Source organism: Nerophis ophidion, linkage group LG02, assembly GCF_033978795.1.
Source record: "Nerophis ophidion isolate RoL-2023_Sa linkage group LG02, RoL_Noph_v1.0, whole genome shotgun sequence".
Taxonomy (NCBI): Eukaryota; Metazoa; Chordata; class Actinopteri; order Syngnathiformes; family Syngnathidae; genus Nerophis; species Nerophis ophidion.
Window position 1 is genome coordinate 31,093,488 of NC_084612.1, and position 15,365 is coordinate 31,108,852.

Below are 15,365 nucleotides of genomic sequence, written 5' to 3' on the forward strand. Positions count from 1 at the left end.
TGAGCAAATTGTCTTAACAGTTTCAGAACAACATTTCTCAACGAGATATTGCAAGGAATTTAGGAATTTCACCATCTAACGGCCGTAATATCATCAAAAGGTTCAGAGAATCTAGAGAAATCTCTGCACGTACGCGATTATATCACGGACTTTCGATCCCGCAGGCGGTACTGCATCAAAAAGCGACATCAGTGTGTAAGGAATATCATATCACCACATGGGCTCAGGAACACTTGAGAAAACCACTGTCTGTAACTACAGTTCTTCGCTACATCTGTAAGTTCGAGTTAAAATTCTACTATGCAAAGCGAAAGCCATTCATCATCAACACCAAGAAATGCTGCCAGCTTCGCTGGGCCCGAGCTCATCTAAGATGGACTGATGCAAAGTGGAAAAGTGTTCTGTGGTCTGACGAGTCCACATTTCAATTTTTTTGGTTTTGTCCTCTGTACCAAAGAGGAAACCAATCATCCGGATTGTTATAGGTGCAAAGTTCAAAATCCAGCATCTGTGATTGCATGGGGGAGTATTAGTGCCCAAGGCATGGATAATTTACACATCTGTGAAGGGACCATTAATGCTGAAAGGTACATAACGGTTTTTGAGCAACATATGTTGCCATCCAAGCAATGTTATCATGGATGCCCCTGCTTATTACAGCAAGACAATGCCAAGCCACATGTTACAAAAATGTGACTTCATAGTAAAAGAGTGTTGGTACTAGACTGGCCTGCCTGTAGTCCAGACCTGTCTCCCATTGAAAATGTGTGGCGCATTATGAAGCGGAAAATACCACAACCGAGACCCTAGATTGTTGAACAACTTAAGCAACTCAGGCAAGAGGGGTGGGGTGGCACTGCCGGCAGTACGTCGGCTCCATTTCCAGTGAGGTTTGGACTCCGCCAGGGCTGCCCTGTCACCAATTCTGTTTAGTCACTTTTATGGTCAGAATTTCTCGGCGCAGTCATGGCATTGAGGGGATCCGGTTTGGTGGCTGTCGGATTAGATTTCTGCTTTTTGCAGATGATGTGGTCCGGATGGCTGCATCTGGCCAGGATCTTCAGCTCTCACTTGATCGGTTCACAGCCGAGTGTGAAGCGACTGGGCTGAGCATCAGAACCTCCAATCAGCACCTCCAACTCTGAGTCCATGGTTCTCACCCGGAAAGGGGTGGAGTGCCATGTACGGGTTGGGCAGGATATCTTGCCTCAAGTGGAGGAGTTCAAGTACCTCGGAGTCTTGTTCACAAGTGAGGGAAGAGTTAATCTTGAGATTGACAGGCGGTTTGGTGTGGTGTCTGCAGTGATGCACACCCAGCATCCGTCCTTCGTGGTGAAGAAGAAAGCTGAGCCGGAAGACTTAAGTCCTCAATTTGAGTTGAGTTGAGTTAAGTTGAGTTGAGTTGAGTTGAGTTTAAGTGTATTTCGAACATGCAAGCATACAACATGATACATCACAATTTTCAGTTTTTCTTTTCAACATGTTCAAAAAGGAGTAGGAAGAAGCAGAGCTTATTTAATCCTACCCCTTTTCTTTAACATAACAGTTGCTAAAACTTTTGTTCACTTCCTGTTCTCAAATATATTCACAATATACTCCATAAATAAACACAATAAAAATAAATAAATAAATAATTGGTGAAGTAAGTTGTATTCCATACGATGAGATAAGTAAGATTATTTTGAGAATGAAAGAATGAATGGGTGAATACATTCAGAATATGTATCTTGGTTCTTCTTTTTGTACTTTGTTAACACTTCAAGTTAGAATAGTTTCTTGAAGTGGATCATATTAGTACATTGTTTGATTGCTTTGCTTAATCCATTCCATTATTTAATTCCACATACTGATATACTGAAGGTCTTAAGTGTTGTACGTGCGTACAAATGTTTTAAATTACATTTATCTTGAAGATTATATTTCTCCTCTTTTGTTGAGAAGAATTGTTGTATATTCTTGGGTAGCAGGTTATAGTTTGCTTCGTGTATAATTTTAGCTGTTTGCAATTTCACTATGTCGTGGAATTTCAGTATCTTCTTACAAGCCTTTTTTAATCCTTTTGTCATCCATGGTTGATTATTCTTTCTCTGCTTACTGCTGAGTTGTTTCCATGGACAATGTTTGTCATAAAGTATTATGAACCTGTTTAAGAAATGTTCATATGCTTCATCAACCTTTTCTTCATCGTACACATAGTCCCAATCTTGCTTTTGTAGCTCCATTTTGAAAGCAATCATCCTCTTCTCTGTGCACAGTCTTCGAAATGTCCTTTTGTCTTCCTTGTTCTTTTTGCAGTTTCCATCATATATTGTAAAAACTGGCAGATGATCACTAACGTCGGTTATGAGAAGACCACTTGTAGTGTTATTATCAAAATCATTGGTAAACATATTATCAATAAGCGTGGCACAGTGTCCTGTGATTCTGCTTGGCTTTGTGATTTTAGGATATAAACTGATGCTGTACATTGTATCAATTAAGTCATCGATAGACTTGTCCTTGTTAGGGTTCAATAAGTCAATATTAAAGTCACTGCATAAGAAAATTATTTGTTTACCATTGTCCATGTAAATGGCCTTAATCCATTCTTCAAATGTTTCTATAGTTAGGTGATCTGTATATACAACTGATAAATATGTTTTGGCCTTTTTCCTGACATATTTCATTGGTAATTCATTCTAAGATATTATCTAAAGCAAATGACATGTTTTTTCTTTACCACTTTGTACTTCAGGTTCTTTATCACGTACACAACTACTCCTCCTCCATTTTTGTTGGTTCCGTTGATAGTTTAGTTCATATCCTTCCAGATCAAAATCTATTCCTTTTTTATCATCAATCCATGTTTCTGTGATGGCGATCACTTTGAAAGGATCGTTGATGTGTTCCAAAAAGTTCTTTATGTTGTTATAGTTTGCATACAAGCTTCTGCTATTAAAATTAAGAATTGACAATTTGTTATCATATTTAATGTTGCTATTTTATTGCTCATGTGTATAATAAAAACAATTATTACTGATGTGGGAGAAAAAAATTGTATCTGGATCTATATCATTTTCCAAGTCCTGGTTTTTGTGATCTTTTTTGCAGAAGTTTTTTGGTTCCATATTTTCTTGTTCAACAATTTTTGATGTTGTTTCAATAATCTCTGTAAGTGTAGGTGGATGTAATCCTGAATCGAGGTCTTTTTTAGTCGTCCCTTTGATAATAGTAGTGTTGATGTTGAGTTTAGGTGCTTGTTTTCTGTCCATTATCATCGTCGTTGTGGAAGCTGTGTAAACTTTAAAAATTGTCCAGGTCCTTGATGTCATTGACAACAAGTACTATTGCTTCTGGACCTCCATTCAGCTTGATGTAGATTTTACAGTTGGCGCTCCAAGTTCCCTGGATTTCTCCCTGCTTTCTCAAGTCGCGTGCTTTCTTGGCGATTCCACCATTACGTTTTGTGAGATGCTCATTCATGTACACATTTGTTCCCTTCAGCTTCTTTCCCTGCCTCAGCAATGCCATTTTAGATTTTCTGTTTACGAGTTTCACGAGCACGACTGGAGTGGCGTTGTTGTTTCTTCTGATCAGTGGAATGCATGTTTCGATGGTGTTAATGTCGATTTCAATTTCCTTTGATTGCAAAAAGTTGACCACTTGCTGTTCTGCTGAGACAAGATCCATTTCATCTGGTTCACCTTCATTATTCACATCTTTCGCATAGGATCTTGGTTCAATCCAGTGCCCTGTAACAATGATATTATTCATTCGTTTATCCTACTACATTTCATCTATGATATTCCACAGCATGTAGTTGTCTTCTTGAAGGGTCTTCATTTGTTGGCGCATATCTTCTTGAAGGGTCTTCATTTGTTGAAACATCTCAGCGGCTTCATTTTTCCTGGTGATTTTCACATCTTGTTTGTGTTCTGTTGTTGCTTTTCTCCAATCTTCTTTCATTTCTTTCATATCTTTTTTCCATCCACCCATTACTTCTTTACTTTCTTCTTTCAATTCTTCTTTCATTTCTTTCCATTCTTCTTTCATTTCTTTTTTAAATTCGTGGAGTATTTTTTGTGATACCCCTTTTTGATTCCCATCATGTCCTGTGTCCAGTCTCAAAACCCGTATCTCCAGTTGTGTCCTGTGTCGGCTGACACCGAACGTTTCGGGATCTCAGTCTTTCCTTTAACTTTTGGCATCGCGGCAGGTCGATGACGTGAGTGCCTCTTGTGTCTTAACGGCAGTTGCTTTAGCGACTTGCGGCACTTATAACTTGTTTGTTTCAACAAATTCGTACCTTGCGTGGTTCAGAGATCAATTTAAAGTATCAGCCAGTCAACTTGTATCACTCTGCGACGTTGGAAGCACTTTAAAAAAGCTGTAAACTCGCTGTAGCTTTTGGTTTTTAGGCAACCGCTTTGAATTGCGTTAAGACGCAGATGGCTTGCGTCTAACAGCTCTTCCAACTTGTCTTATTTCAGCGTATCAGTGCCTCTCCACTGACCAAAATCCGGTCGAAGATGCCAGGTGACTCTCCTGTGGCTGTGATTGCAAATCAGTGGTCAAAATCTTCAGACTTAACAAAAACTCCGGTGGCAAAAGCGGAGCCTTTTTCTTTGCGTCCTTTCTCATTGACAGGAAGTGACGAGGTCAATCTACGTTCCTATCCTCACCTATGATCACAAGCTTTGGGTTATGACCAAAAGGACAAGATCACGGGTACAAGCGGCCGAAATGAGTTTCCTCTGTAGGGTGGGGAGGCTCTCCCTTAGAGATAGGGTGAGTCATTCAGGAGGAGCTCGAAGTAAAGAGACTGCTCTTCCATATCAAGGGTAGCCAGATGAGGTGGTTCGGGCTATGTCTCCCGGCTGGCCTGGGAATGCCTTGGGATCCCCTGGGGATCCCTTGGGGATGCCAATCAACCTGGGGATAGGTTGATTGGCAACACTAAATCGGCCCGAGTGTGTGAATGTGAGTGTGAATGTTGTCTGTCTATCTGTGTTGGCCCTGTGATGAGGTGGCGACTTGTCCTGGGTGCCTTCCGCCCGAATGCAGCAGAGATAGGCTCCACCACCCTCCGCGACCCTGAAAGGGACAAGCGGTAGAAATGGATGGGTGGACAATGCTCTCAAGCGGCCTTATAAGTAACTTGAATGCTATTTTGGAGTCGCTGCTACAGCACCCCCGGCGACTGGAATGCCATTAAATATAAGATAAGATAAAGTTCCTGCCCGAGAGCAAACATTTTGTGTCTTCTTATATGTTTCAAGTGGATGACATACAAATATGATAAATCTAGAGTTTGAGACATTATGACATGGTTGTGCATGATAACTGGTGGAGTCACCCCAAGATGCAGAGACCGACAGAGAGAGAGGTAGGTGAAGTGCAAAAAAGAAGGTATTTTAATAAATAGTAGGCAGTCCAAAATCCAAAAGGCCACCCTCAACATTAGTTGCTATAGACAAGACCGCAGTCTTGCAAGAACTAACGACACTGACAGATAAGCATTACTAAATAGTGATCCGAGCCTAGTAAGTCCCCTGATTATCAATCAAAGGCATGTGTGGGGAACATTGGCTCTGAAACAGTAGTATATTCACTGCAAGACATAACTATTAAAGGCCTACCGAAATTATATTTTCTTATTTAAACGGGGATAGCAGGTCCATTCTATGTGTCATACTTGATCATTTCGCGATATTGCCATATATTTGCTGAAAGGATTTAGTAGAGAACATCCACGATAAAGTTCGCAACTTTTGGTCGCTAATAAAAAAGCCTTGCCTGTACCGGAAGTAGCAGACGATGTGCGTGTGACGTCACGGGTTGTGGAGCTCCTCACATCCTCACATTGTTTACAATCATGCCACCAGCAGCGAGAGCGATTCGGACCGAGAAAGCGACAATTTCTCCATTAATTTGAGCGAGGATGAAAGATTCGTGGATGAGGATAGTGAGAGTGAATGACTGGGGGGGAAAAAAAAAAAACGAAAAAGGAAAAAAAAAGGCGAGGGCAGTGGGAGCGATTCAGATGTTATCTGACACATTTACTAGGATAATTCTGGAAATTATCTTATCTGCTTATTGTGTTACTAGTGTTTTAGTGAGATTATATGGTACCTGAAAGTCAGAAGGGCGTGGCCACGGGTGTGGTGACCGCCAGTGTCTCCGGTGGGAGGAGCTGAGAGAGTCTGCACCTGCAGGAGGACACAAGCTCCGCTCGTGTCTACGGTAAGAGACGACTTATTACCACAATTTTCTCACCGAAACCGTCCGGTTGACATGTGGTCGGAAACCATGTTTGCTTGACCGCTCTGTTCCATAGTACAGCTTCACCTTCGGGAATGTAAACAAGGAAACACCGGCTGTGTTTGTAGCACTAAAGGCAGCTGCAATACACCGCTTCCCACCTACATCTTTCTTCTTTGACTTCTCCATAATTAATTGAACAAATTGCAAAAGATTCAGCAACACAGATGTCAAGAATACTGTGTAATTATGCGATTAACGCAGATGACTTTGCCGTGATGGGTTCTGGAAGAACATGTCTGCTACAACCGGTGACGTCACGCGCACGCGTCATCACTCCGCGACGTTTTCAACAGGATACTTGGCGGTAAATTTAAAATTACAATTTTGTAAACTAAACCAGCCGTATTGGCATGTGTTGCAATGTTAAGATTTCATCATTGCGTGTGCCGTGGTCGGTAGTAGCAGATCATGACACACGGCTTCTATTAGTGTGAAGGTGACAATTCGAAAAAAATGCAATATTTAGTCAAGAGGAATTGGTATTTCAATATCGCCCATTATATTATGGTTGCATGAGTGTAGACACAACTTTAAATCCCAATTATTAAACACTTATTATCCACTGCTATTCAGCCTGCCTTAGACGTCCTTCCCCAATATTTTATTACCCACCGATCCGGTAGTCCTGTGAGGTAACTGAGCAACCAACAAGCTGAGTGAACAAGACATACGCTTTGTCCACTCTCATTTGCAATGGTAAGCAAACAAAAAACCCACATAAGGGAAGCCTAGAGACAGCACAACACATACGTCAATATGTTCAATCGACAAGTGGAATCCATAAAGAGGCAACCTTTCTGGCTGCAGCTTCACCGGCTAAATATTCTTGCAGGTCTCCCGGAGGATTGACTGCCTGAAGCTCTGCTGCTCCTGGTTATATTTCTACCATCATAAACGTGTCTCAGCCTGAAGCTTCTGGAAAGACGCTATACTTCCCTCCTGTGTGTGGACCAGTACATACCACACTTATGTAGTAAAATTTAGTAGAATTAGCTACATACAGAAAATTGACATATGAGATGACTTAAAAAGGTTTGTTTCTTTTATATATATATATATACATATATATAATAAGGCAAAACGAAGCATTGGAGTGAACGAATACAACTTTTTTGATTCTGTTGCAGCATTTTGAAGACAATTTATTTGCGCTTAAATAATTTGCTCAGTTACTTGCACCAACTTTGTGAGAAAAGTTTGTGCATGGGCAGCACGGTGGAACAGTGGTTAGTGCATGTGCCTCACAATACAAAGGTCCTGAGTTGTCCTGGGTTCAATCCCGGGCTTGGGATCTCTCTGTGTGGAGTTTGCATGTTCTCCCTGTGACTGCGTAGGTCCCCCCCGGGTACTCTGGATTCCTCCCACCTCCAAAGACATGCACCTGGGGATAGGTTGATTGGCAACACTAAATTGGCCCTAGTGTGTGAATGTGAGTGTGAATGTTGTTTGTCTATCTGTGTTGGCCCCGTGATGAGGTGGCAATTTGTCCAAGGTGTAACCCACCTTCCGCCCGATTGCGGCTGAGGTAGGCTCCAGCGACCCCCCGAGACCTCGAACCGGACAAGCGGTCATTTTTGGCATTACGACCTACATGAGGGGCAGGATTGGCAGTTGGCCATTAGATGTTCCAGTTTTGCTGTTGTTGGCACAAGTATTTTATATGTAATACAGAACATTGATTTATTTGCAAAATTAATACATCGTAATATGTTAATCTTTTTTACTTCGGCTTATGGATTTGTCCCTTGCCAAACCGCAAATTTAAAAAATAATAATAAAGCATTTTCTGCATATTTTCATCCTTAATTACATGTCAAATTATGTTTTATTTATTTTGTATTATATGTATTACAATGCAGTATTAGTCTAAATTTCTATTATTATGTTGTCGTGATGGATACATATTTTTTCCAAGCCTGACTGAACAATGCTAACAACAGGCGCTGCTGTATATTCATTGCAATAATCTCAAGTTGACCAACTTTTGGCAAAACCACTTTTTTGATTAACTTCATTTTCAATCAACTCCTACCTCATCAATAAAAAAATATCCACATTAGTAAGGCTTTCACATGAAATGTCAAAAGGACCTAGACTTGATGGGACTCGACGCGCCATTTAATACTTTCAGCAGTTGTCCACCTAATGTTGAGGGGAGAGTGCAATGTCAGAGGAGGCGCCCGCAGCTCCAGCCGCCGAGGAAACACGGGTTCGACGCCGCGTCATGACAAACCCGGCTGACAGTTGTAGCTACATCTATCTATCAAGTTAACCAGTATTTTGCAGACCAATTTACACACATGGTTTCAGCGAGTGAAGCCCACTTTCTAACTTAGAGGAATTACTAAGGATGTGACAAAGTCTTAGTGGCCAGGTGATGGCCATAGCATTGGCGCCTGGAGAATCCACCGGTGTACAGGTGAGTATTATAATATGCAGTAGAAAACCCGTCTAAAGGTGACATATGGTTGTTATTTCATCTTTAGAGGCCTGTAGTTATGTTAAAGAAACATATTTACCCTACAAGGTCATAAAAGTTTTAATGCTGTGACTATGAAACCATTGGATTTATTTATAATAATACCACTTCCATGAAATGTGTTTACTACGGTCAGGCCGAGAACAAAAATAATGACTGAACTGTGGCCAGCGACAAGTGCTGATAAAACAAAAAAAAAAACGATTGAAGCATTTCTGTTGATTTCTAGTACCACATCTGGTAGACATTTTAATTTTCAAATGTACCGTGAAGGATTTGTGTTAGGTGGGCAATTTATAGATTGTATAATTAGAAGAGAAATAATGTTTTAATACGCTCATCTGATAGTAGTGGGTTGTCGGCCATGTGTTTGCTATCCCTCCCATGCGGGCCTACAAAGTTGTACTATGTTGTTGTAGTGTGATCCACAACACTGCTTCCTGCCACTACAACAGAGGTGGATAGAGTAGCCAGAAATTGTACTCAAGTAAGAGTACTGTTACTTTAGAGATTTATTACTCAAGTAAAAGTAAGGTGTAGTCACCCAAATATTTACTTGAATAAAAGTAAAAAGTATGTTGTGAAAAAACTACTCAAGTACTGAGTAACTGATGAGTAAGTAACCTGTTCGTTTAATGATGGCGGCAACAAGTAATGCACAAAAACATAAGAATAGCAATGAACAAATTCAGAGCTAGGAATATCTCTTAAGCAACTAAGACAATAATATATGATAAATAATATATATTTGGTTTTACACTGTATTGAAAAATAATTTTACCTTTGCAACCTCATTATACTATTGGCTAAGTTTTATATTCATAAATGTATGTTTCTCAATACCCGACCTGTTTTGTGTGCCTTTAAAATAGATTTAGAACTCAATCAATCAATCAATGTTTACTTATAGCCCTAGATCACTAGTGTCTCAAAGGGTTGCACAAACCACAACACAAACCACTACAACATCCTCTGTAGGCCCACATAAGGGCAAGGAAAACTCACACCCAGTACATTAAAACACTCCACCTCTAACAACCAAAAAGCTGTGAGAACGATGATGCTGTGTTCCAAATTTAAGTTATTTACTGACATTGAGTGAGCCTATGGCTTTGCACTGTCAGGTTCGGAACACATTGAGATGCGCAGAAGTGTCAACTCAAGATGCATGGGACCAGACAAGCAAGTTAGCAGGTAAGAGTTGGATTTAATATATAAAATGATAAAAGAACACTGGTACAAAGGCAAAAGAAAACGCGTACAACGCACGGGGAGCTAGGCTAACAGTAGCACTGAATAAAAGTCCAAAAGCTGCGCGTGGCGTGCGCCCAAAAGCTCAGGTGGAACTTAGCAAGCCAAAAACAGGACCAGATAATCGAACGTGCGTGTTGCATAAAGCAAGTGAAGAACTCAGGCAGAACAAAGGGAGGAGGCAGGCATAAATACAGAAATGGTAATCAAGGACAGGTGTGCGCTAGGCGCCAGTGCAGGTGGAACAGATGACGAAACCATGGTGACTAATATAAACAAGGAAGTTCACTAACTAAGAATCGGAAGAGTCAAACCATAAACAAGAAACACAAAAGACTTAAATATGGACAAAAAATGTGATCCGGGAATCGGATCACAACATGCACTTTGCTTATTTTATATTTTTATTTTTTTGCATTCTATTTTTGTTACTTTGAATTTACAACCCCCGGGCGCTGTTTTGTACGGTTTTTATACTGTTTTGTACTGTTTTTGCAATTACTTTGATAATATTTTCAAGTGTTTGTAAATGTTGAAATTTATAAATAAGGATTTATTAAAAAAAAAAAAAGTGCTGTCAATCATGGGACCGCCTGGCTCTGTTTGATTGGTGAAACGGAGTCAAGCGTCACCAGTGACTGCATTTGATTGGTGAAACGGAGTCAAATGCCACCAGTGACTGCATTTGATTGGTGAAACGGAGTCAAATGCCACCAGTGGCTGCATTTGATTGGTGAAACGGAGTTAAATGTCACCAATGACTGCATTTGATTGGTGAATTGCAGGCATGTGATAGATCCTACTTTGAAGGTCCGTCTGACAAACCAAACAAAGCGTGCATTAACAGATCGATAAAAATCAGTAGTGAGTAGCGAGCTGAATGGAGATAAATGGAGTGGAGTAAAAGTAGCGTTTCTTCTCTATAAATATACTCAAGTAAAATTATGTTGCATTAAAACTACTCTTAGAAGTACAATTTATCCCAAAAGTTGCTGAAGTAAATGTAATGGAGTAAATGTAGCGCGTTACTACCCAGCTCTGCACCACAACATGAGATGTTCCCATCAGAAGTGTGGACTTTGCTACGTGGGTGTGGTAAAGGTCATGCTCGGCCTGTAGTCCACTCACCTTTCTTTTCTTTCTTTGGATTATTTTGAACATGAACACACTTACAGCATAATACATCACACAATTTCGTATCATTTCTCTTTACATCATGTCCGAAAAGGAGTAGGAAGAAGTGAAGCGTATTTAATTCTATCCATTTCCCACTTCAGAGTGTTTACAAATACTTATGTTCTTTTAATGACTACTTTGTGTAGAACAATTACATCAGTGAATAATTAATACAGCAGTTCTTGCAATAAGACAATTAAGTCAGTCATGATAAACATTCTGAGATGAAGAATCTTATTTTCAATAATATTGAAGGTATTTCTCATAATTCTTCTTCTTTGTACTTTGTAAGCACTATTCATTTGAACAACCTCTTAAATTAGATCATATCAGTACATTTTTTAACTTTGCTTAACCCATTCAATAGTTTAATTCCACATACTGACATGCTAACGGTTTTTAGTGTAGTACGAGCATACACATTTTGAATTAGTTTTTCCTCAACGGTTATATTTCTCCTCTTTAGTTGAGAAGAAGTGTTGTACATTATTTGGTAGCAGGCTATAGTTTGCTTTTTACATAATTTTAGCTGCGTGCAATTTTACCAAATCATTGAACTTCAATATTTTTGCCTAAATAAATAAAGGGTTTGTACATTCTCTATATCCAACACTATGTATCTGTCTAGCTGATCTTTTTTGTAACAAGGTTAATGAATGAAGTGCACATTTGTAGTGGTTTCCTCACATTTCTGCACAATAACTCAGATATGGTAACACTAGCGAGCAGTAGAGAACATGAAGTGGTTTTCGGCCAACAACGTATTTTGCTTTGTTTATTATTTAAATGTTTCTTGCCACCTTATGTTGTATATTCTTATATGAGATTTCCAATTTGTTTCATCATCTATTAATACTCCCAAACATCTAGTTTCTTTTACCCTTTCAAAGTCTACTCCCTCTATGTGTATTCTTGTGTGATGCTTTTTTCTACTGTTACCTCTGGCCCTTCTTGCCTCCTCCTTCTGTCATTTCCAAATCCAGCTCCAACTGTTCCGCTGCAACCTGCTGGGAGCCCAAAGACCTGGTCAAGTCCAACAGTTCCTCCTCTATTGAAGTCAGCCTGAATCAGGGAGATGGAGACACACATCGGACATAAGGGGAGCAAAATGGGAAGTCCAGAAGAACAAAAAGTGTTCCAAGGTGGAACATGTGATGTGTTGTTAGTTCTCACTTGTGCTGGATCGTCTCGAGTGTTAAGTCATTTAACTCCACATCTTGGGAGTTTGGTTTCTCTGTGTCTTCATTCTCCAAAAGACTGCAATCAAATTCTGCACAAGCAGGAATCTCCTCCACAGACCTGTACACAACACACACACAAACACACTTCACGTGATTATGGCTGTAGCCAGACTGGTTTCCGTGCCTGCAGGATCATATCATCGGAAGGGAAGCCTCGCTACCTGTTTTGTTTGATGAAGCTCTCATACTCTGTGAGCGGATCGATGGACGTAATAGCAGTGGACATCTCTCTGTGGATGTGCACTACTTCATGATGAACCAGAGAGGAAATATCAAAATACTCCTGCAGGATCTCCTTTCTGGCTCAGACGTTCATGTGGAAATGAAAATTAGACGTATACTTGAATGGATGCAAGAATAATGACATACAGTGTGTGAATAGACAGAAAATTGTCTGTATGTCAAAGAAAATATATATTTCATGTGCATATTACACTGTGTGGGTATGAGAATGGACAGACGGTGACACTGTGTATATTAGACTAGCTATGTATACATTTGTGATATGTGTGAAGAGAGTTATAATTTGTGCATGAAGAGTAGATTTACATATTTGCATATGCATGAAACGACACATGTTGACATTCTGTGTGTGTGTGACTAGACCGGGGTTCGGCATGTGGCTCTTTAGCGCCGCCTTAGTGGCTCTCTGTATAAAAAATGGAAAAAGATGAGGGGGAAAAAATATAAAACATATATTTTTTGTTTTAATATGGTTTCTGTAGGAGGACAAACATGACACAAACCTCCCTAATTGTTGTAAAGCACACTGTTTTTTATCAAACATTCGTCACTGATTCGAGTATTTAGCGAGCGCCGTAGTTTGTTAACATGTATAACTTTCTCCGACTTTCTAGTAGTGTTTTATGCCACTTCTTTTTCTGTCTCATTTTGTCCACCAAACTTTTAACATTGTGCATGAATGCAGAAAGGTGAGTTCTGTTGATTTTATTGACTTATGTGGAGTGTGCTAATCAGACATATTTTGTCGCTGCATGACTTCAAGCTAATCGATGTTAACATGCTATTTAGGCTAGCTATATGTACACATTGCGTCATTATGCCTCATTTGTAGGTTGAGCTCATTTAGTTTTCTTTAAGTCCTCTTAATTCAATTCATATCTCATGACACACGATCTGTATGTAATAGGGCTTTTATTTTTTTGCGGCTCCAGACATATTTTGTTTTTGTATTGTTGGTCCAAAATGGCTCTTTAAACATTTTAGGTTGCCGACCCCTAGACTAGACAAACAGATGACTGTTAACATGGTGTGTTTGTAAATAGACATTTGCAGTGTGTGGGTGTACGAATAGGCAAAGCATAAAAATCGACATATACAATACATTACCACAATGTCTTATGGACATTTATGTGAATAGACAAACAGACAGATGTTTACATGCTTGACATATGAATATAGATGCATTTGCTGTGTGTTTATATGAATAAAAACAAAAACAATAGACATATTACCACAAACTGTGTATGTGAATGGACAAACAGACACATGTTTACATGTTTGGTTTATGCAAATATATGATTTCACTGTGTGTGTGTGTATATATATATATATATATATATATATATATATATATAACCACATCACATATTTTTATTAAGTGGTTGTAGTGCCACGGTCTCACTATTTTCCTTCTGAAAACTCCACTGTGACAAGGGAAATTGAAAGCAGACAAAATATGAAATGTGATCTCACAGGATGAGCACCACCTCCTGCTGCAGAGCCTGCAGGGCATTAAGCATGGCGGGCAGGATGTGAGTGTGGTGCTGTTCCTGGTAGACTTGTGCCGCACGGACAGACAGCACATACTCATTGTGCGTCTCATGGAGCCTGAGTGTTGCCTTGACACAACGTTCCTTTGCTCGGTCACGCTCCTTGTCTGTGTGCACGCACAGAAAGAGAGCATTCAGATACACAGTAGGTCAGAAGAACATTTAGATGAAGTTTTTAGTCACGCACTGTAAATGTCAAGAGAAATGAGGCAAAGTAGGACTTGTGTACCTTTACTGGATTCTTGGAACTTCCTCTTTGCGTGGGCAAAATCTCTCGCTGCCTGCCTGTAGCTGCCCTTCAGCCTCTCCAGCTCTGTTTGCGTCACCTGGGACACGAAACAGTTATTTAGAAACAGGAAAACATATAGTTTGGCCACTAGAATCCAATACAAAAGGTACAATATATCAAAATGCTGCCAGAGAATTATTATTTAATTATTAATTAATTTTTGCCCATCATCCACAATCCTTATGAGAGAGTAAAACAAATATTTCCCTTTTATGCGTGTTCTAAATATTAAAAAATTGCGAGTACAAGGCAAATATGGGATTGAAATATTAGGCCTATCAAGCGACCTTGAAAAAACATCCAAAAACCACCATCAACACTTTATTTTCTCATGACAGGGGGGTTTTCACAGCTTGCTGCGGGGTTTGTTCTCCCAGGATGCAAACGGACTCCTCTGGACCAGACGTGAAGGTAGGAACATTTTTAATTAACCACTATCAAAATAGTAACAAACAAAAAGGCACACTTGGCGAAAACACAACTTAGACAGAACTATGAACAAGAAAGAAAACTCACTAAACTGTGGCATGAATAAACAAAACTTACTTGACATGAAAACAAGCAGCATGAACTATGGCATGAAAAGAGCAACGTGAACTAATCATTAAAGGAGCAATGTCGCAAGACCGACTGACCGGCAAGGGCAGTTTGAAGAGTCTCATGATTAGAGCCAGGTGAGCGTCTGAACATCAACGGCAGGTGAAAATCCTAAGTCACCATGGCAACCAAAACAAACAAGAGTGCACCAAAAAACAGGAACTAATGGAGTTCAAAACAACAGAAAATAACACAAACATGATCCAGATCATCGAACATGACACATTTACTGTACT

The 15,365-nt window shown here is 39.8% G+C and overlaps 1 protein-coding gene across 1 annotated transcript in view; it reads right to left on the bottom strand.

The window, feature by feature from the left end:
- fes (FES proto-oncogene, tyrosine kinase) overlaps positions 1-15,365 on the bottom strand; it is a 70,569-nt gene that overhangs the window by 35,383 nt on the left and 19,821 nt on the right. Inside the window, exons 5-9 of the mRNA XM_061881427.1 lie at positions 14,473-14,569; positions 14,167-14,350; positions 12,612-12,749; positions 12,383-12,508; positions 12,149-12,271 (exon numbers count right to left, since the gene is read on the bottom strand). Coding sequence (XP_061737411.1) covers positions 12,149-12,271; positions 12,383-12,508; positions 12,612-12,749; positions 14,167-14,350; positions 14,473-14,569 — 668 coding nt within the window. The remainder of the gene's footprint in view (positions 1-12,148; positions 12,272-12,382; positions 12,509-12,611; positions 12,750-14,166; positions 14,351-14,472; positions 14,570-15,365) is intronic.